Here is a 23194-nt window from a genome sequence, read left to right as displayed (position 1 = left end):
ATTCATTATTCCTGGTGATACTACTGGTTATGATTCATTATTCCTGGTAGATACTACGGTTATGATTCCATTAATTCTGGTAGATACTACTGGTTTGATTCATTATTCCTGGTAGATACTACTGGTTATGAATCATTATTCTGTAGATACTACTGGTTATGATTCATTATTCCTGGTAGATACTCAGTTATGTTCATTTCTGGTAGATACTACTGGTTTATGTTTCATTATCCTGGTAGATACTACTGGTTATGATTCATTATTCCTGGTAGATAACTACGGTTATATTCATTATTCTGGTAGATACTACAGTTTTATGATTCATTATTCCTGGTAGATACTACTGGTTATGATTCATTATTCCGGTAGATACTACTGGTTATGATTCATTATTCCTGGTAGATACTACAGGTTATGATTTCATTATTCCTGGTAGATACTACGGTTATGATTCATTATTCCTGGTAGATACTACTGGTTATGATTCATTATTCCTGGTAGATACTACGTTATGTTCATTATTCCTGGTAGATCACTGGTTATGTTTCATTATTCCTGGTAGATACTACTGGTTATGACCATTATTCCTGGTAGATACTACAGGTTATGTTCTTATTCTGGTAGATACTACTGGTTATGACATTATTCCTGGTAGATACTACTGGTTATGATTCATTATTCCTGTAGATACTACTGGTTTATGTTTCATTATTCCTGGTAGATACTACAGGTTATGATTCATTATTCCTGGTAGTACTACAGGTTATGTTTCATTATTCTGTAGATACTACTGGTTATGTTTCATTATTCCTGGTAGATACTACTGGTTTATGATTCATTATTCCTGGTAGATACTACAGGTTATGATTCATTATTCTGGTAGATACTACGGTTATGATCATTATTCTGGTAGATACTACTGGTTTGATTCATTATTCCTGGTAGATACTACTGGTTATGATTCATTATTCCTGGTAGATACTACAGGTTATGTTTCATTATTCCTGGTAGATACTACTGGTTATGATTTCATTATTCCTGGTAGATACTACTGGTTATGAATTCATTATTCCTGGTAGATACTACAGGTTATGTTTTTTCCTGGTAGATCCTACTGGTTCATGTTTCTTATTCCTGGTAGATACTACTGGTTATGACCATTATTCCTGGTAGATACTACCAGGTTATGTTTCATTATTCCTGGTAGATCACTGGTTATGACCATTATTCCTGGTAGATACTACTGGTTATGATTCATTTTCCTGTAGATAACTACTGGTTTATGATTCATTATTCCTGGTAGATACTACTGGTTATGATTCATTATTCCTGGTAGATACTACTGGTTATGATTCATTATTCCTGGTAGATACTACTGGTTATGTTTTCATTATTCCTGGTAGATACTACTGGTTATGATTCATTATTCTGGTAGATACTACGGTTATGTTTTCATTATTCCTGGTAGATCTACTGGTTATGATTCATTATTCCTGGTAGATACTACTGGTTATGATTCATATTCCTGGTAGATACTACTGGTTATGTTTCATTATTCCTGGTAGATACTACTGGTTATGATTCATTATTCCTGGTAGATACTACTGGTTATGATTCATTATTCCTGGTAGATACTACAGGTTATGTTTCATTATTCCTGGTAGATACTACTGGTTATGTTTCATTATTCCTGGTAGATACTACTGGTTATGTTTCTTATTCCTGGTAGATACTACTGGTATGATTCATTATTCCTGGTAGATACTACAGGTTATGTTCATTATTCCTGGTAGATACTACTGGTTATGTTTATTATTCCTGGTAGATACTACTGGTTATGACATTATTCCTGGTAGATACTACTGGTTAGTTCATTATTCCTGGTAGATACTACTGGTTATGAACCATTATTCCTGGTAGATTACTACTGGTTATGATTCATTATTCCTGTAGATACTACTGGTTTGATTCATTATTCCTGGTAGATACTACGGTTATGATTCATTATTCCTGGTAGATACTACTGGTTATGATTCATCTATCCTGGTAGATACTACTGGTTATGTTTCATTATTCCTGGTAGATACTACTGGTTATGATTCATTATTCCTGTAGATACTACTGTTATTGATTCATTTCCTGGTAGATACTACGGTTATGTTCATTATTCCTGGTAGATACTACTGGTTATGATCATTATTCCTGGTAGATACTACTGGTTATGATTCATTATTCCTGGTAGATACTACTGGTTATGTTTCATTTATTCCTGGTAGATACTACTGTTATGATTCATTATTCCTGGTAGATACTACTGGTTATGATTCATTATTCCTGGTAGATACTACAGGTTATGTTTCATTATTCCTGGTAGATACTACTGGTTATGTTTCATTATTCCTGGTAGATACTACTGGTTATGTTTCATTATCCTGTCTTCCTACCAGGTCGTCCTCTTCCTCTGTCGTCTCTGCGTCTTCTGGTTCCTCCACTGCGGCTGGTGTCCGCAGCTCTATGGCAAGTTGTTCAGCGCAGAGACACAATGGACTACGGGTTGGTGGAGGAGTTTGTAACCACCGTGTTGGAGATAACCCCCGATCTGATGAGTTACAGAGAGAAAGTCCAACTCATCATGGGGCTGCGAGCACAGGTGAGAAATTAAGAGGGGTATGGTTGAGGTAGACAGTTAGGTGACATTGTCTGCATGTAGGGTTCCCTTGTGAAAGAGACCTTGGTTTCAATGGGACTCCCCATAAAGGTAAAAATAGAGAAAATGACATCAGTTTAGAAGATGTTATAGTGGGTACAGCAAATTGCATACATTATGTTACTTGCTCCTAACAATGCAATAAAATGTCAAACAAGTACACAAATAATTCAAATGGAATCATGTCCAATCAATGTTTAACATGATATTTCACACACCATGATCATTGTTGAGTCCTCTACAGTAAGGGCCCCTAAAACTAGACCATATATTTTTGGTACTAAGTGGAGGTATACCATATAGCTCATTTACAATGGGTTCTGCAGCAGGAAGGTTGCGCTAGTCCCACGTAACCAATCATTTTTGCTGCTCTCTCTGATCATYCCCTCTGTCACAGTTTCCGTGTTAGCCAAACAGCTATGGTCTTTTCATGATAACAAGCGCCGTGTGGGCGTAGCCAATATGGCGACTGAGTGACACGGCTTCACTTGATACAGGCTTTGACTTTATAGTATGTAGCACATACTAGAACATTCCTATATCGTACTCACTGCCAGATTGGTTTGCGTCCAAAATGTTTCAGTGTTACCTGTTTGTTGTTGACAGCTGGTTCTGGAGTTGTGTCGCTCTGATCATTCAGCCGACCCGGAGACCATCCAGCCACACCTGAGCAGGATGAGGACCTGCATCATCACTCATAGAGAAAAGGAGGTGAGTGCCACTCTGGGATCAAGACTTGTAACTCTACCGGCCAGGTMAATTTACTAACTGTGTTATGTATACTTGCTGTAGATAGATACAGAGGTGGAGGCATCAGAGTCAAACTTCTTGGAACTTGTCCAAACTCTTCTAGATGACCCACTTGAGAGGGACCACTTCTTCCAGGTTGGTGTGAGAACAGTATTTCTGTTAAACTGACATTTAAACCAAGGAGGTGAACTGAACAGCAGTGTGTGTATGCACAATCTATTCCACATCCTATTCCATTGAAATCCTTGTTACTGGCTTACTCAGTACTGCTGAACCTCAGCTTGCATTAGCTAATATTGAGTGGACTTGTATAGTTACTAATTATGTCAATAGGATGCCTCCCACTCAATTAAGAATGCATTTATTTATTCTGTTATACTCAACTCTTCTAGGAAGTTTTTCCAGGGGAATTTGGCCCCATGTATGACACGGCACTGCAGACTCTGATGTGGGAGTTCCTCTCCAGGCTGGAGAAACTGCTCCCAACACCAACATTTCAACAGGTATGAGCAATTTGGGAAGAGCCAGCGGTGTCAACTTTGGCCGATTTGAATTGATGTTGTCATATTGCTGAGTGTACCATACGTTCTTGTTGTTATTTGGTCAATTGAATTTGTTGCACATTTTAAAACCACCTCCCGTTCTCAGACTGCATCCTGGCTCAGACCTGCCCCCTCTATGCTGAAGGAGTGTGCACAGTCTGTGACTCAACCTCAGCCTTTGAAGACTCTCCTCCAGCACCACACATGCCATGGCCATTTGTTCTCTAATGGTAGGCTTTTTTCCCAGCTCTGTTTTCATAAGTGGAAAATAAACGTTGTATTACATTTAAACCTGCAACACTGGACGGGAACTTTTGCAGAGATGCTCCCATTGTTTGAAAGGAAACGATTCTATTTTCAAGGTATCGATTTGGTAAACATCTGAGGGATAGGGCTGGAGAAATGTAACCACTTATATTCGTAGACGACGCTATGGATGCAAGGACTGACCATCCATGATACCAAAATTATAATTTTAACCATGTTGAGGCTATAAAGTGTTTGTTTACAAGTATGTTTACAAATAATGGATTTAAAAAAGCATTTTTTAATTTTTTTAACCTTTATTTAACTAGGCAAGTCAGTTAAGAACAAATTCTTATTTTCAATGACGGCCTAGGAACAATGGGTTAACTGCCTTGTTCAGGYGCAGAACGACAGATTTTGTACCTTGTCAGCTCGGGGATTCGATCTTGCAACTAGTCCAACGCTAGTCAGACGCTCTAACCACTAGGCTACAATGCCACCCCACATTCGAAAGTATTCAGACCCCTTGACTTTTTAAGCGTTTTGTTACGTTACAGCCGTATTCTAAAATGTATTGAATCGTTTTTTTCTCATCAATTTGCACACAATACCCCATAATGACAAAGCAATAACATACCTTTAGACTCTTCCTAGAGCTGGTCGCCTGGCCAAACTGAGCAATCGGGGGAGAAGGGCCTTGGACAGGGAGGTGACCAAGAACCCGATGGTCTCTCTGACAGAGCTCCAGAGTTCCTCTGTTGAGATGGGAGAACCATCTATAAGAACAACCATCTCTGCAGCACTCCACCAATCAGGCCTTTATGGTAGAGTGGCCAGACGGAAGTCACTCCTCAGTAAAAGGCACAGGACAGACCGCTTGGAGTTTGCCAAAAGTCACCTAAAGAATCTGACTATGAGAAACCAGATTATCTGGCCTGATGAAACCAAGATTGAACTCTTTGACCTGAATACCAGGTGTCACATCTGGAGGAAACCTGACACCCGTTTTTTCAGCCACAGGGACTGGGAGACTGGTCCGTATCAAGGGAAAGATGAACAGAGCAAAGTACAGAGAAATCCTTGATGAAAACCTGCTCCAGAGCGCTCAGACCTCAGACTGGGGCAAAGGTTCTCCTTCCAACAGGACAATGATCCTAAGCACACAGCCAAGACAACACAGGAGTGGCTTCAGGACAACCTGATCGAACATCTCTTGAGAGACCTGAAAATAGCTGTGCAGCAACGCTCCCCATCCAACCTGACAGCTTGAGAGGCRCTGCAGAGAAGAATGGGAGAAACTCCCCAAATACAGGTATGCTAAGCTTGTAGCATTGTACCCAAGAAGACTCAAGGCTGTAATCGCTGCCAAAGGTGCTTCAACAAAGTACTGAGTAAATGGTCTGACTACTTACGTAAATGTAGTATTTCAGTTTACRGTTTTTTTATACGTTTGCAGAAATTTCTTAAAACCTGTTTTCGCTTTGTCATTTTGGGGTATTGTGTTTTAGATTGATGAGGAAAAAACTTTTATCAATTTTAGAAGAAGGCTATAACATAACAAAATATGCAAAAAGTCAAGGGGTCTGAATACCTTCCGAGTGCAATGTATATTCTTCAAGAATCAATGAGTATATATCATTAAAGTCACAGGAAGACAAAATATTTCATTGTTTTCTACTTTTTTTCTCAATGTTTCAGGTCATTCATCTTGTGCTGATGATCGCATCCTCTCTTCACTGTCTCACTCGTTCTCAGAGAGGGTGGAAATGGACATTGATGAAGCACACTCACATAGCCAGTCTAAAGCCACATGCGCACCCAGAAAAGAAAGGGACACTTTGATAGAGCAAGATAATGCAGAGAAGGAGCTGGGGATGAGTTTGGACACGGTTAACAAGGCAGTGGAAATGACGGATAGAAGGAACGAAGAATGGGGAGAGAAGAACTATGAGGAGAGACTGCAACATCAGTTGGCTTATAATGTTTTACAGGTCGAGATTGTAGATGGAGAAGACGTGTCCTCYACGTCATCGATGACAGCAGACGACGTCGGATGGACCTGCTGGACCCCCGATGAGACAACGGCGCTTATCTCTGTATGGTCGGATGAACAGATCCTTCATAAGATGGAGGAAAGCTATAGAAAAAGACATGTTTACAGTGAGATATCGGAGTGTTTAAAGGAGCTTGGTGTCAAAAAGACGACGAAGCAGTGTCACAATAAGATTAAAGCCTTGAAGTGGAGATACAGAGAAACACTGAGGAACCCAAGCAGCCGACCGTGTCCATTCTTTTCTCAACTGCACAAATTTCTCGCCGCCACGCCTGACATGCCCGGTTCCAAGGAAACTGTCAAGGTTTCCGATGAAGTCGTGTCTTTGAATCAGGATGAAGGGCCTGCGGATGTCGAGTCGGAGCATCTAAATGAGGGAATGGTTTCTAGAAAAGGGAAAGACGAGACCCTCACCAAAAAGCAAACAGAAGAGGGAAAGAGGGATGACGCTTTTTGCAGCCCTCAAAGTGACAGCAAGATGAAAATCCCCCCCAGGAAACTTTGTCGCAAACAGATGGTTGAAGATATGTCCTCAACAACATTGGTAGACAATGATACACGGACCTGGACCCTGGAGGGGACSAAAGCACTGATCTCCGTGTGGTCAAACAAACAGGTTCTTCAGATGATGGAGCAGAGTTACCGAAAAAAACATGCGTACAGTGAAGTTTCAGAGCGGCTAAAGAACATCGGCATCAAAAGGACGTGGAAGCAGTGCCAATCAAAGATGAAGCACATGAAGCACAGCTACAGACAAGCACTGAGGAACCCAAGCAGTAGTGGCCGAGCGACCTGTCCGTTCTTTTCTGAACTGCACACATTTCTCGCCGCCATGCCCGATATGCCTGGTTCCAAGGAAACTGTCAAGGTTTCCGATGAAGTCATGTCTTCAGATCAGGATGAAGGGCCTGCGGATGTCGAGTCGGAGCATCTAAATGAGGAAATGGTTTCTAGAAAGGGGAAAGACGAGACGCCCACCAGAGAGCAAACGGAAGAGAGAAAGAGGGATGAAAGTGACAGCCGAATGAATATTGGAAGAAAACGGGCAGTTGAAGATGTGTCTGATTTGGAACTTCAGCCCGTAATGCCGCAAGCCCAAGTTGATGACAACGGTCTTGTGACAGGTGAGTAAAACATTTAAATATTTTTAAACAATATATTTATGACATGTATGGCAGTTGTGTGTGTGTGTGTAGTAACTGGGTTGAGAGTGACATCTTGATCCTCTGTGTCCTTTAAAACAATGGTACTTCTCTCCTCTCAACACCAGGTGGTGATCCTCGTCCTGTTTCCCATACCACGGGGCAGTCTTCTAAAAGAAGCAAACGTGCCAAAATATGCTCCTTATGTGGGAAGAGTTTTGTTGAAGCAAAGGATTTGACGACACACATGAGAACTCACACTGAGCAGAGCCCTCACCAGTGCACCCAGTGTGGGGAAGGCTTTGAACATCCGGACGACTTACAAAAACATTGGCAGAATGATTGTGAGGAGATGATGAAACAGGAGGTCAATGAGAAACAGGAGGTCAATGAACACCGGCATGGAAAGGACAGGATCTCAGGAGAGTCCAGTAATGCAAGTACTGATCCAAAAACATGCCATCTATGCCATGAGACTTTTCAATTTCAGTATATGTTGAGAAGGCATCTTATTGTGTTTCACAAAGGCAGAAGACTTTTTAAGTGTCCTCTTTGTCTGAAGGGTTTTGCCTTCCTCAGTGCTTTGAAGAAACACCAGAMTAACAAAAGAGGTTGTCCTARAAGTGAAGCCGTCAAAAAAAGGAAGGAGTTAGGGTCAAAAAACCCTTCTGCCCGCATAACTCCAGGACTTTCCGTAAATACAAATAATTCCAAAACGTGCCCTGTATGCCATGCAACTTTTTCACAAACGTCTAGTTTGAAAAGCCACTATTTTTACCACCATGCCCCAGACAAAAGCCGCTTCAAGTGTCCCCGATGTTTGAAGGCTTTTGTATCCCACAGTCAAAGGAAGAGACACCAGCAGAGCAAAAGAGGTTGTCGGTTAGAGAGAAGTCACAAACATGGGAGTAGACCAGCATGGTCGCTGGCTCTTAGGGACAGGAATAATGAGATTCCTCAGCCTTTCAGTACAGCAACCCAGGAACCAACAACCTCTCAAGTTCCCACCACTATAGCACAGTCCTCTAATAAAAAGACAATTCCCAAAGCATGTCCTGTATGCCAGAAGACTTTTAAATTTGAAGCAACCATGGTAAGGCACATTGCTTCTCACCAAAAGGAAAGTCTCAACAAGTGCCCTGACATTTTGAAGTGTACCTTTTGTGAAGAGATATTTTCTCGGGGCATGGACCTGAAGAGCCACTACAGTCGTACTCATCAATTTACGGGACCGTTCCCATGCCCTTCTTGTCAGAAGACTTTTGTTTCATTAACTGAGCTGCGCTTACATCAGAGAAATGAGTCCACTCCTTACCAATGCTCAGTGTGCCAGCGACTATTCCGAACACAGTATACCCTAACTATTCACGAGCGAATTCACACAGGGGAGAAACCGTTCCTCTGCGCCGAGTGTGGAAAGGGTTTCCGGAGTGAAAAACTACTACAATCACACTCTAAGAGTCATGTTGAGGGAAAACCCCACTCTTGCTCCACTTGTGGGAAAAGGTTCCAGAGAAGAGAGCTATTAAAACAACACATGTTACATCACAAAGATGCCGCTTTCATCTGCCCAGACTGTGGGAAGAAGTTTTTTCAGTTGGTATGGTTAAGAAGGCATATGTTAATCCACACTGGCGAGAGACCGTTCCTCTGTGATCTCTGCGGGAAGGGTTTCAAATCTACAGCTGAATTGAGGATACACACCCGGACACACACTGGAGAACGGCCGTTCAAGTGCCAAGAATGTGGAAAAGGTTGTAGGCAGAAGAGTGAGCTGCAGGAGCATCTACGGAGACACACAGGGGAGKGGCCGTATCCGTGCCCCGTATGCGATAAACGCTTTTATGTCAGCAAYGATAGAAAACGACATATGCTCATCCATACTGGAGAGAAGCCYTTCAAATGTCAAGTATGTGGCCTGGCTTTCAACCGTAGAACACTTTTGAGGGTACACCAAAAAAACAAGTTGTGTTTATATAGCCATACAAGTCCCCTACATTATACACCCCTACATTACACATCATTGTAATGTTGGGGATTTGTGGTCCTCGATCAGTGTTTGGATTCATTATAGTAATCTGTTTATATATTGCTCCTTACATTTGAGAATAGTAATTGTTACGTTACATATTACTCGTTATCATATGAGCGAAGCCCCACCGAGGCGCTATGCTCAGTGCTGAATCCTTCATTCACAATTGGCAATTGATAGCCTAATATTGTCACCCATCAGGCTATTGAATTTAATCTGTTTTTTAGGCTACATCTATTATATGTGTGAAATTAGTTTCCATCTGCCATTAGTCAACTGTCGGGTGAAGGAAGGGCAGCGCGGGGAAACTAAGTCCTTCTAAGCAAGGCTAACGAAATTCAAACTACAGTGGAGTCCGAAATGATTGACACCCTTGATAAAGATGAGCAAAAATGACAAAAATATATAATTGAAATACTGAGCTATATTGTATGTTTATTAAAAAAATATATATAAAAAAAAAAGGGAAATATTATTTTATACAATTGCTCACATGAGATTTTGTTTAACAATTCATTTATTTTTTAAAGGTAGGGGTCAAAATGAATTCCTCACGTTCATTCCAGATCCTTGATATCCTTCGTCTGCGTTTATGGACCGCCCTCTTCAATTCAAACCATAGGTTTTCAATGGGTTTCAATTGCAAAATGGCATTATACTTGGAAAGATGGTTTAATCTGTGGACATTTGAGGCTTGAAGAATGATTGATGGATTGGCCACTGTGGGTGATAATCCAGGATTTGCAGAAAGAGAAAATTAGGAATGTACAGTACGAGTCAAAAGTTTGGACACACCTACTAATTCAAGGGTTTTTCTTTATTTTTACTATTTTCTACATTGTAAAACTAGACATTGACATCAACTATGAAATAACACATATGGAATCATGTAGTAACCAGCCAAGAGTGTGCAAAGCTGTCAAGGCAAAGGGTGGCTACTTTGAAGAATCTCAAATCTAAAATATATTTAGATTTGTTTAACACTTTTTTTGGTTACTACATGATTCCATATGTTATTTCATAGTTTTAATGMCAATGTCTTGTCTTACAATGTAKAAATAAAGAAAAATCTTTGAATGTGTAGGTGTGTCCAAACTTTTGACTGGTACTGTATGTATAATTATTTAACTACATGTTCCGTACATGTGAGTGAAAATAGCTGTTAGTAGAATTATGGTTGTCCATTAGTTTAGTGCAATCAGGAGGGGTGGTAGGGGAATCATTTAAAGGGGATTAGAAATGATGCAAATAATTATTTATATAATTAGGAATTGTGTATGTTAGAATGGTCATGAACCATCTTATGATGGTCCAAAGATCAGACCTATTGGTCAGGGAGTTTGTCAACCATGGTTTGCCAGTACTGTGGTAAGATATTGTGAATAATTTACCTGCACTGTATTTGTGTTAGCTAGCAAGACAGTTTTAGAGGAATGACTCAATCTTTTTTTATTAACKCTAAATATGCCAACATTCCATTCAAACAATTTAGTCAATCCACAGCCATACACCGTCTCAAATCTGTTGATAGGACTTTAAGCCGAAACCACACAGAGCGACCCCGTCGACGGTGTCAAAATTTGCTTGCGAGAGTAGAGCGCGTCAATTCACATACATTACGTAGAGTATGCCAACTTAATGTCGTGAGAATCCATAATAAACGGCTGTATTTTTATGTTCGCTTTGTAGCCCWTGTCAATTATTGTTGTGTTCCTTTTTTACTCACTTTATATGTCCTACGGGAGCCACTGTATCGGCCTCCTGTTATGTTGGGTCACAAGGAGAGTTGTAGCTACCCCTACTGTAGCGGTTTATAAAGAATTTAGCCAGTCTCATTCTTTCTACATAACAGTATTCTCTCTTGGAGAGAGTTCCTTTAGTTTCCCAGCCATAGCCTACCTAGGCTATATGCCTGTGTCGAAATTAACAGGTAGGCATAAAGTTATTGTTTTCAAATATGTATTATTGACACTGGCAGCTAAACTTTACATTTAACTATAAATGTTAATTTCTGACATAATGCACAACGTCTATTTTCTGGCAATTTATCTGCTCACTTTARCAGCATTGCTTTGTGTAGACGCAAGAAAAATAAACGTGCTTTCTAATTTAAAGCACATGATGCCGTTGACGGTGTTGACGCTCGCGGCCCGTCTGTATTCTCTCATTCCTGCTTGTAAAAAATAAAWACGTTTTTCGTTTGATTTGGGCTTGACAAGTAGTAAATGCAACAACTACTGATATTGTATCATATAATGGCACTCACAGCTTTCCAAGAACAAATCTGATATTTATACAGAAAATGTGTATAAAACTCAAACTATTTATTAGATGACAATATTTTAGGTTGACTAAAATCCCATTACACAATTTATGACATCACATGCTTTTTATTTTCCTACATATGTAAAAGCAGYAAATGCATCACCTATGCCTTTACTGCCATTCATTCCAATTAGACCATTCATTCCAATTAGACTYGTTTTGGATTCCTCCCTGACCAAGATGGCTGCCATTTTGGTCCCATTATGGAACTTTGAGGATATATGACATACGCCCTTTAGTAATATAATAGGATCTCTATGGATAGAACCCACAAATAAGCAMATACGATTGTGGGTTTAGATGTGTGCTTGAGGTTCTTATCTTGCTGGAAAATCACTTGRGGCCAAGTTTCAGCATCCTGGCAGAGGCAACCAGGTTTTTGGCCAAAATGATCTGTTACTGGGTAGTTCATGATAGTGTTAGTTTTAATCGGCTAACTTACTTTCAGGGGATAAACTAGGTGGCAATATCCAAATATTGGTTGATTTGTTAGTCATCTATAGCTACCTGGTCTCAGAACATTTCTTATTATTCTGTAGGTAAATCTGAAACATGCCATTAAGTATGATATTTTACATCCGTGCAGATTGTCCACTAAAGTAAACTGGGTGAACTATATTATTTCCCTCTGTTTACTGTCATAAACCTACATGGGGGTGTGTTTAGTTCTCATAACCTGTTGTCTTTCTTTGCTATTATTGTACCTTTTTACAGTGAAGTTAGATTGGAGGGAGGTATACAGGTCTTAAGGGAGAGAAACAAAGGACATGTGGATATCAAAAGACCACTATAATACCTAACAAGTAGTTCACAAGACGTGCATAATAATTTGAAAAACAGAAGAGACGATCATTGATTGGGGAAAAAAATGGAGGGAAACTCATTCAACATGGAGCGATCGGGGTTCGTTTTTGAAACGGGATTCATYCTCCCCCTTTGTTCCAGCTCTATAACTTTTGTCCATGTGGTCCCCCCGCCTTTCCCCCCCTCAATATATCAGAGAAGTCCATGCAGTCATTAAATGTTATAAGCCTTGTGTAATCACAAATTGTCCCTTGAAGGGAAAACACACAAATGGGGGGGGGTGAAGAAAGACAAAAAGACTTGGAGAGAGCGCCAAAAATAGAATAGATACTTTATTGTCCATTTTACAACAGAAGTTGATTGATTTGCTGTCACAATACCCAACCTTACACACACACACCCACAAGGTCCGGGGAAGCACAGCGTCAGCCACCGAGCAGCGCCGCCAGAGCAATTGTAGGGATTAAGTGCCTTGCTCAAGGACACAGCGGCAGAGAACAACCCGTGAGGATAGAAGAGGGAGAGGCAGTGCGCCGACGTCTACGCGTGCATGGTGGTTTTCAGATGGAAGGCATTGGTAAGAAGAGGGGGATGAAGGAGAGGAGGGGTAAAGGGAAGGCTGGATTCACACGTGGATTTGGCGGCATTTCAGTATCTCGTCTTGCGCTTGTTGTCCGTCCCTGAAGAGGCCAGCTCAATAATAGAAATACACTGCAAGGGAGAAGATGAAAGAAACCATGTACAGTGTCTTCGGAAAGTATTCAGACCTCTTCCACATTTTGTTACGTTACAGCCTTATTCTAAAAATTGATTAAATACATTTTCTCATCAATCTACACAATACCTCGTAATGACAAAGTGAAAACAGGTTTATAGAAATTTTTGCAATTGTATTAAAATTTAAAACAAAATATCTTATTTACATAAGTATTCAAAGACTTTATGAGACTCGAAATTGAGCTCGGGTGCATCCTGTTTCCTGTTTCTACAACTAGGAGTCCACCTGTGGTAAATTCAATTGATTGGACATGATTTGGAAAGGCACACACCGGTCTATATAAGGTCCCACAGTTGACTGCATGTCAGAGCCAAAACCAAGAAATGAGATTGAAGGAATTGTCCGTAGAGCTCCGAGACAGGATTGTGTCGAGGCACAGATCTGGGGAAGGGGTACCAAAACATTTCTGCAGCATTGAAGGTCCAAAAGAACACAGTGGCCTCCATCATTCTTAAATGGAAGAAGTTTGGAACCACCAAGACTCTTCCTAGAGCTGGTTACCCGGCCAAACTGAGCAATCGGGGGAGAAGGGCCTTGGACAGGGAGGTGACCAAGAACTCGATGGTCTCTCTGACAGAGCTCCAGAGTTCCTCTGTGGAGATGGGAGAACCTACCAAAAGGACAACCACCTCTGCAGCACTCCACCAATCAGGCCTTTATGGTAGAGTGGCGAAACAAGAGATGAGAAACAAGATTCTCTGGTCTGATGAAACCAAGATTCTCTGGTCTGATGAAACCAAGATTGAACTCTTTGGCCTGAATGCCAAGCGTCACATCTGTAGGAAACCTAGCACCATCCCTACGGTGAAGCATGATGGTGGTAGCATCATGCTGTGGGGATGTTTTTCAGAGGCAGGGATTGGGAGACTAGTCAGGATCGAGGGAAAAATGACCAGAGCAAAGTACAGAGATCCTTGATAAAAACTTGCTCCAGAACGCTCAGGACCTCAGACTGGGGTGAAGGTTCACCTTCCAACAGGACAACAACCCTAAGCACACAGCCAAGACAACGCAGGAGTGGCTTTGGGACAAGTCTTTGAATGTCCTTGGGTGGCCCAGCCAGTGCCCGGACTTGAACCCTATCTAACATCTCTGGAGAGACCTGAAAATAGCTGTGCAGCACTCCCCATCCAACCTGACAGAGCTTGAGAGGATCTGCAGAGACGACAGTTTTTTTATACGTTTGCAAAAATTTCTAAAAACCTGTTTTTGCTTTGTCATTAGGAGTATTGTCTGTAGATTGATGAGGGGGAAAAAATATTTTATCCATTTTAGAATAAGGCTGTAACGTAACAAAATGTGGGAAAAGTACAGGGGTCTGACTACTTCCCGAATACACTGTAAATATCACAGAGTAAATAGTTGTTTCCTACTTTTGACTACAGGCTACAGCAATACAAAAATAAATGTGCATGTGTTTCACAAAACTCAAGTGAAGCAGACTTCGTCTGTAAGTGAAAATGTATACTGAACAAAAAATATAAACGCAACATAAAACAATGATTTTACTAAGTTACAGTTGATATAAGGAAATCAGTCAATTAAAATAAATAAATTAGGCCCAAATCTATGGATTTCACGCGACTGGGCAGGGGCATAGCTGTGGATGGGCCTGGGAGAGCATAGGCCCACCCACTTGGGAGCCAGGCCCAGCCAATCAGAATGAGTTTTTCCCCACAAAAGGGCTTTATTACAGACATAAATACTCCTCAGTTTCATTGGCTGGTCTCAGATAATCCCACAGGTGAAGAAGCCGGATGTGGAGATCCTGGGCTGGCGTGGTTACATGTGGTCTGCGGTTGTGAGGCCAGTTGGACAAACTGCCAAATTTGCTAAAACGACGGATGTCTCAAAACTTGAGACATCTGTGGCATTGTGTTGTGACAAAACTGCAGATTTGAGTGGCATTTCATGCTGTCTAATCAGCTTCTTGATATGCCACATGTCAGGGGGATGGATTATCTTGGCAAAGGAGAACTGCTCACTGACAGGGATGTAAACAAATTAGTGCACAACATTTTATAGAAAAGCTTTTTGTGTGTATGGGAAATTTTGGGGATCTTATCTCAGCTCATGAAACATGGGACCATCACTTTACATGCGTTTATATTTTGATTCAGTATAGATATATATGGTACTTACAGAAGACAACTCCAACACATATGACTCCTATGATTCCCATTATGATCATCATCTGAAAAAAAACAAAAAACGATATAAAACCTTCAAATATGAACACTTCTATATTAATCTAACACATTTCTGTATCATTTTTAATCTGGAGAGGGCTGAATCTAAAATCCCTTCAATGTTACTCTCTCATCATGACAGCTGTAACCTTGCTCTTTGCATATAGACTACATAACCAAAAGTATGTGGACACCAAAAGTATGTGGACACCTGCTCACCTGCTCATAATTCCAAAATCATGGGCATTAATATGGAGTTGGTCCCCCCTTTGCTGCTATTAACAGCCTCCACTCTTCTGGGAAGGCTTTCCACTAGATGTTGGAACATTGCTGCGGGGACTTGCTTCCATTCAGCCACAAGAGCATTAGTGAGGTCGGGCACTGAAGTTGGCCGATTAAGCCTGGCTCGCAGTTGGTGTTCCAATTCATCCCAAAGGTGTTCGATGAGGTTAAGGTCAGGGCTCTGTGCAGGCCAGTCAAGTTCTTCCACTACGATCTTGACAAACCATTTCTGAATGGACCTCGCATTTCTGTATGGAGTAAACTGTTGGTTTTCCATGGCCCAAAAGTTGGAAGCACAGAATAGTCTAGAATGTAATTGTATGCTTTAGCGTTAAGATTTCCCTTCACTTGAACTAAGGGCCTAGCGCAAACTATGCTCGGCCATAGAAACCCATTTCATGAAGCTCCCGATGCTTCAGCACTCGCCGGTCCCGTTCTGTGGGCTTGTGTGGCCTACCACTCCGCGGCTGATCTGTTGTTGCTCCTAGACGTTTCCACTTCACTATAACAGCATTTACAGTTGAGCGGGGCAGCTCTAGCAAGGCAGAAATCTGGCAAACTGACTTGATGGAAAGGTGGCCTCCTACGATGGTGCCATGTTGAAAGTCACTGAGTTCTTCAGTAAGGCCATTATACTGCCAATGTTTGTCTATGGAGATTGCATGACAGTGTGCTCGATTTTATACACCTGTCAGCAGCGGGTGTGGCTGAAATAGCCGAATCCACTAATTTGAAGTGGCGTCCACATACTTTGTATATATAGTGTATATTGCTTGCTGTTGCTTCTCTCCATCTCTCTCTCGTGGTTATTTACAATGTAGAGTAGATCAGCTACTGATCATAAACAGATCAAAATGTAGTGCGTCACATAGGCCGGGATTCAATCCAAGAGCAGCGGACTGGAAAGCCAAACTTTTTAAAAGGCAATTTCCAAAGCAAAATGCATGCACATGTCGGTTGAAGCGTAAATGACCTTTAAAAGTCTGCTCTATAATGTCCCTTGCATTGAATCCCAGCCATAGTAAACTCAGAAAAAAAAAGAAACGTCCCTTTTTCAGGACCATGTCTTTCAAAGATAATTCGTAAAAATCCAAATAACTTCACAGATCTTCATTGTAAAGGGTATAAACACTTATTCCCATGCTTGTTCAATGAACCATAAACAATTAATGACCATGCACCTGTGGAACGGTCGTTAAGACACTAACAGCTTAGACGGTAGGCAATTAAGGTCACAGTTATGAAAACTTAGGACATAAAAGAGGCCTTTCTACTGACTCTGAAAAACACCAAAAGAAAGATGCCCAGGGTCCCTGCTCATCTGCGTGAACGTGCCTTAGGCATGCTGCAAGGAGGCATGAGGACTGCAGATGTGGCCAGGGCAATAAATTGCAATGTCCATACTGTGAGACGCCTAAGACAGCGCTACAGGAAGATAGGACGGACAGCTGACTCTTCTTCGCGTGGCAGACCACGTGTAACAACACCTGCACAGGATCGGTCCATCGAACATCACACCTGCGGGACAGGTACAGGATGGCAACAACACCTGCCCGAGTTACACCAGGAACGCACAATCCCTCCATCAGTGCTCAGACTGTCCGCATAGGCTGAGAGAGGCTGGACTGAGGGCTTGTAGGCCTGTTGTAAGGCTGGTCCTCACTAGAGGACAACGTCGCCTATGGGCACAAACCCACCATCACTGGAACAGACAGGACTGGCAAAAAGTGCTCTTCACTGACGAGTCGTGGTTTTGTCTCACCAGGGATGATGGTCGGATTCGCGTTTATCGTCGAAGGAATGAGCGTTACACCGAGGCCTGTACTCTGGAGCGGGATCGATTTGGAGGTGGAGGATCCGTCATGGTCTGGAGCGGTGTGTCACAGCATCATCGGACTGAGCTTGTTGTCATTGCGGCAATCTCAACGCTGTGCGTTACAGGGAAGACATCCTCCCTCATGTGGTACCCTTCCACAGGCTCATCCTGACATGGCCCTCCAGCATGACAATGCACCAGCCATACTGCTCGTTCTGTGGCGCGATTTCCTGCAAGACAGGAATGTCAGTGTTCTGCCATGGCCAGCGAAGAGCACAGATCTCAATCCCATTGAGCACGTCTGGGCCTGTTGGATCGGGAGTGAGGGCTAGGGACATTCCCCAGAAATGTCCGGGAACTTGCAGTTGCCTTGGTGGAAGAGTGGGGTAACATCTCACAGCAAGAACTGGCAAATCTGGTGCAGTCCATGAGAGGAGATGCACTGCAGTACTTACTCGCTGGTGGCACACCAGATACTGACTGTTACTTTTGATTTTGACCCCCCCCCCCCCCCTCCTTTGTTCAGGGACACATTATTCCATTTCTGTTAGTCACATGTCTGTGGAACTTGTTCAGTTTGTGTCACAGTTGTTGAATATTGTTGTGTAAATATTTGTATGAACAAATGTGAATTTTGCTGATAATAAACGCAGTTGACAGTGAGAGGACGTTTCTTTTTTTTGCTGAGTTTATAAACCAAAGCACTATAATACTGCTGCAGAACGTCCCATGTGGATTATATGCCAAGAAGACGTAAGCATGACTATGACACTACTGCAAGCCAATCATCAATCACATTCATTTCTAAAGACCTTTTTACATCAGCAATGACTAACAGGTACACCGGTGTGATGTGGTTTATGCCTGTATGGCAAAGAATGATTCCATTTCAGAGAGAGGTTAGCCGTGATGAATATTATTTAGAGCCGGCTCTGTAGCGCATAAGAGAGGAGAAAAATACAAATAAACTATTGGGGCGGAGACTGGATGACTGAGATTATACAAGGGGATCGTGAGCGAGAGGGCGAAAGAGAGAGAGAGAAGAGAGAGGAAGGGAGGGTTAGTACATAACAGAGGAAGAGAGGAATAGAGGGAGCATTAGAGTGAGAGGAGAGAGGGATGAGCTGTAGGGGTTACATCACGAGTCGAGCCACAGCTGAGTTTATAATCCTGATCAACACTGTAATCCAGATTGGGATTTCTAACCACTCCCCCTCCTCAATGGACACACGTGATTGGACGGGCGACGGGACAGCCATCTGTGCTCAAAAGCAGAGGGGGGTGGTTGAGGGTTTATAAATTCATGCTGTAAGAAAGGTGGATTGAAGCATGGTTGATAGAAGGATCTACATTGTGTGTCTAGTAAGGACTCTATTCAATCCGTATCGCCGAAGTTCAACGTTACGGCGTGACTGAAATTTCAAGGCAACGTTCCCGTGTTAGCGGCTGCATTCACAATAAAAAAACGTTGCATGTGTCGGCTCAACTGAAAATTCAAGTTACATTCCTACTGTGCAATCTAACACTTCAGCGATACAGAGTGAACAGAGCTCTAAGTGAGGTCACAGGAGAAAGGAGAAAACAAAGGCCTAAGATGGTAGTTGTAGGGGCAAAGGGTCACATAGACTGGCAGGATTTGCACTTTTGGGAATGTTCTGTTGGTTCCATATTCTGTTGGTTCCAGGTAAGCTCAGTCAAGCGCAGCTAAAGTGAAGGATTTCAAATACTCTATGAACCCAGGTCTGATATGTTGGAGAGAGAGTTCTCTCTGTATAGGGACATCATTTGTATAAAATGTCTGAGCACTGTGGAAATACCCCAATACCTTATCATGACATACAGTTAGTGTGTGACGGCCATGCTATGGTAGCCTGCACTATGCAAGCCTAAGCATAAAACAGCAAACTCACTTTATAATTAAAGAGTGACCTATGTGAAGGTTATTTTACAAATGACTCCTGCTTGTGTGAAGAGCTGCATGAGACCTGAAGACTTGTGTTAGCCCCCTGAAGTAATGTATAGGCGTTAACTCAGAGGGCTAATACAGACCTGCAGCGTGTAGGAGAACCGGGTTTGACCCCAGTCGGTCACATACGCACATGCACAAACACGAACCTTGAGGTTTTTCCACCAGTACTTGTTCTTCAGCTTGGCAGCACTGCTCTCGAACTGTGAGGCCCCGGCCTGCAGCGCGTCGGCCCTGTCGTCCAGCTCTGACAGTCTCTGATCCCTCTCCAACACCTTGTCCACGTTCACACGCATGATGTCCACAACCTATAGGAGACAGGAGTAGAAAGGAGAGGACAGTCAGCATCATGCTAGTTTGGCCTTACCAGACCTCAACACTGTATTCTTGTTGATGAAGAAACCTACAGGTATCTGCCAAAATAAAGGAAACACCAACATAAAGTGTCTTAATTGGGCGTTGGGGCACCACGAGGCAGAACAGCTTCAATGCACCTTGGCATAGATTCTATACGTGTCTGGAACTCTATTGGAGGGATGTGACACCATTCTTCCACAAGAAACTCCATAATTTGGTGTTTTGTTGATGGTGGTGGAAAACGCTGTCTGAGGCACCGCTCCAGAATCTCCCATAAGTGTTCAGTTGGGTTGAGATCTGGTGACTGAGACGGCCATGGCAGATGGTTTACACCATGTTCATGCTCATCAAACCATTAGTGACCAAGAGTTCACTGTGGGGGGCATTGTCATCCTATGGGGGCATAGCCATGGTAGCCAAAATAATAGCCTGCCCAACATTTTTTTATACATGAGCCTAAGCACGATGGGATGTTAATTGCTTAATTAACTCCTCAACCACACCTGTGGGGAAGCGCCCTCTTTCAATATACTTTGTAGCCCTCATTTACTCAAATGTTTCCATTATTTTGTCAGTTACCTGTAGAACGTCTGCAGTGGAGGCTAGCATTGCCCAGAACGGTCAGGAAATCAATTCTGACAGAGTAGAAGTAATGTGAACTTTTAACTGCCAATGTCAGTGATGTACGGTAGACGGTAAGAACAGGACAGAGTTCGACATTACCCAATGACCAGGTAATCAATCACGTCTGATCAGAACGGATGTTGTGAATCGTTGGTTGAATGCTACGGTATTTCAATAGCAACGTTTTTACCTCTATGGGCCCTGTTCATCCTCATTATGAGTGATTACAAAGGATGTGTAAACCTCAACTTTAAAATGTTGACGTGACTCACACAGATGGCTGGAGAATACCTCAGGTTGTCTCTCTCTGTGATCAATGTTTTCGGGCCCCTGTAACCTCTCACTGACTCATCCCTCTTTTCTTCGATCATTCTTCCTTTTATGGACCACTCATCCTTTAATCCCTTCCTGCCTCCCATCAGCTTGCCCATCTTCTCCACCTTAGGAGCCCCATCCTCCCATCGTTCTTGACTTTGATTTTCTCAGGAACAATTTTCATCCTACGTCGTACTACAGTAAAGAGAGTACCCTTTATCCCCTCATCTCTTCTTTCCCCTGGCTTTATCCTTTCCTCCTTCCCTCTATTCATACCCTTCATTATCGTTTCATCCCACCTTCCACCTGGTCTTTATAATAGTTTGCTTCACATATAAGCCTTCTGTACATCCCTGACAGATAAAGGTTGTTTACGTGATCGTCTAAATAAATGAATCACACTGACATATCATCAAGAACAACACTTAAAAAAAAAAAAAGTTCCTCTTCTCCGAGTCTTACCTCGTCCACCTGTGCCTGTGTCTGCTGTAGTCGTCGGTTACTGGTGAGGTTGGGTGCTGGGGCCGAAGGCCCCCCCTCTCCCTCAGCGGCTCCCGAGGTTCCTGCGTCTGGGGTCGACCTGCGGAGAGAGAGAGGCATTATGTTCCTAACAACAGGAACTGACAAAAAACCCACCAAAACGGATTATTTGTGTACCTGTTTGACATTTTCCTGCATCGTTAGGAAATAAAAACATAACCATTTTGCTGCACGCACATAGACTTTGATTTTATCTGAGCCATATAGTAAGTAGGCTATACTAGCATTAGCATCTAAGTGAAGAAGAACTCTTCAAACACTAACTATTAATAAGCAGTTTTTGTCAGTTGTTTTTATATATGGTATAAAATTGGTATAAAATTGTCCATATTGTGTTTAAACTATAAAGGCAAATCATATCATCATGTCTGAGCAAACCCTGACCGAACAACCACTGGTTTGATTTGGTACAGAGCCTGTATTAGACAGGCTTGATTTCCACTGGCAAAATGGAGAGGGATTAGTGGGAAAAAGCCATGAAGGCTGCTCTTAACAAAGATGGATGCATCTTGTTCCAGATAAACAAGCCAGGCAAAGGGCTGTAGGTTAGTGACTGAGTAGATAAAAAAAAAAACTACGATAAAAATGATGTATTTTTTTAAAACACTGCAACACTTCATAAAAGCCAATATGAAGTTGAGCACGGTGATGAATATTGACTGAGTCATTGATGAATGAGGCATTCTACTATTGATACGGTGAGACTGACAATATACTGAGAGACATGTAGCCTAACATTTCATTGTAATAGGCCTGCTTTCTGTGATGCATTTGACCTTTTCGGGTAGACTATTGGAATAGTAAAATAAATATATAACAGCAACTGTTTTAATAGAGCTTTAGTTTAGCAGAACCCTAACCCATAATTGCATTTAGTTGACAATACCCAAAACAAACACTTTCTCTAACATCCTAAAATCATTATTTAACACACCGTATCTCTATCAGACACTATTTTAGAAATACATTGTATACATTTAGCTGAATTAAAAAACAGGATACAATTCAGTTTACTCACATGTCGATGGTAGCTGCTTTATACTAAATAATCCGCTTTCAAGGGAGAGAGGAGAGGGAGGGCTCGCACAGTGAGAGAGAGAGAGAGTGAGAGAGAGAGAGCAAGAGAGAGACTATAGCTATGTTTGTGAAAGTAGTACTATCCACAGACAAGGGAACGATTGGTTCAGTACTCCGTAGGAATCCAGACGTATTCTGTCACTTTGGTCCAATTTATTCCAAACTCTCTACTGAAACAACTGCGAGGCGCCGCCTGTGGAAAATGTCGATGAGCCTTTGACGCACGACTCGCAGTCGGCAAGCACACAGAGTGATGTAGCAGGTTCCCTGTATGTGACCGTCCCAATCGATAGTTATAAAAACACTCCTATTTGAAGTCAAAACTCTTGATCCAAAGTTTTGGAGCGATATAGTCGACTGCTGAAAAATATAGCCAATGGAAATGATCACTTGCTTGTCGCCACGAGAAAAGTGCGCTCTCTCAGAATGTATAATTCCATCAGAAAAATTACAGCTGCTCTGACTTGCTTTTGTGAACCTCTAGGGAGAGCCTACTGCTTTGTTTCGTTTTTCTCAGACCAATGATGCTTGAAAGTAACTCATGTCAGCTTCTAAGAGTAAATCCACTGCAAAACAGAAATGGAACTAGCTCAACATAAAGTGAGTGTGTATTCTGGTTGCTTCGAGCTTATGCATAAGCAAGAAATCC

The 23194-nt window shown here is 42.0% G+C and overlaps 2 protein-coding genes across 3 annotated transcripts in view; one reads left to right on the top strand and one right to left on the bottom strand.

The window, feature by feature from the left end:
• Positions 1-11152, top strand: part of LOC139023338 (uncharacterized) — an 18283-nt gene extending 7131 nt beyond the window's left edge. The window contains exons 2-8 of one of the 2 annotated variants that reach the window (XM_070436308.1): positions 2448-2650; positions 3314-3418; positions 3500-3592; positions 3850-3960; positions 4106-4229; positions 5944-7422; positions 7569-11152. In XM_070436308.1, the coding sequence (XP_070292409.1) occupies positions 2448-2650; positions 3314-3418; positions 3500-3592; positions 3850-3960; positions 4106-4229; positions 5944-7422; positions 7569-9469 (4016 nt within the window). In that variant the 3' untranslated portion in view covers positions 9470-11152. Of the gene's footprint in view, positions 1-2447; positions 2651-3313; positions 3419-3499; positions 3597-3849; positions 3961-4105; positions 4230-5943; positions 7423-7568 lie in introns of both variants that reach the window. The other variant, XM_070436307.1, reaches the window with a different exon arrangement.
• A 1754-nt stretch (positions 11153-12906) lies between these two features.
• On the bottom strand, positions 12907-23010 carry LOC111955676 (vesicle-associated membrane protein 2). The gene is made up of 5 exons (XM_023975928.2): positions 22487-23010; positions 21391-21508; positions 19782-19940; positions 15522-15573; positions 12907-13312 (listed from the first exon to the last, which is right to left on the bottom strand). Coding segments are annotated over exons 1-5 (348 nt in total). The 5' UTR covers positions 22489-23010; the 3' UTR covers positions 12907-13295.
• Between the last annotated feature and the right edge of the window lie 184 nt (positions 23011-23194).

The sequence above is a fragment of the Salvelinus sp. IW2-2015 genome, linkage group LG31 (assembly GCF_002910315.2).
Source record: "Salvelinus sp. IW2-2015 linkage group LG31, ASM291031v2, whole genome shotgun sequence".
Classification (NCBI taxonomy): Eukaryota; Metazoa; Chordata; class Actinopteri; order Salmoniformes; family Salmonidae; genus Salvelinus; species Salvelinus sp. IW2-2015.
Note: the sequence above shows the minus strand (reverse complement) of the source record. Positions and strands in the feature narration are given on the sequence as shown.

Excerpts from the sequence above, each read along its gene's own strand:
- LOC111955676 (XM_023975928.2), bottom strand. Across the intron at positions 19,941-21,390 it reads CACAGGCACAGGTGGACGAG|GTTGTGGACATCATGCGTGT; the intron begins GTAAGACTCGGA and ends TGTCTCCTATAG. Across the intron at positions 15,574-19,781 it reads ACTGGTGGAAAAACCTCAAG|ATGATGATCATAATGGGAAT; the intron begins GTTCGTGTTTGT and ends GTTTTTTTTCAG.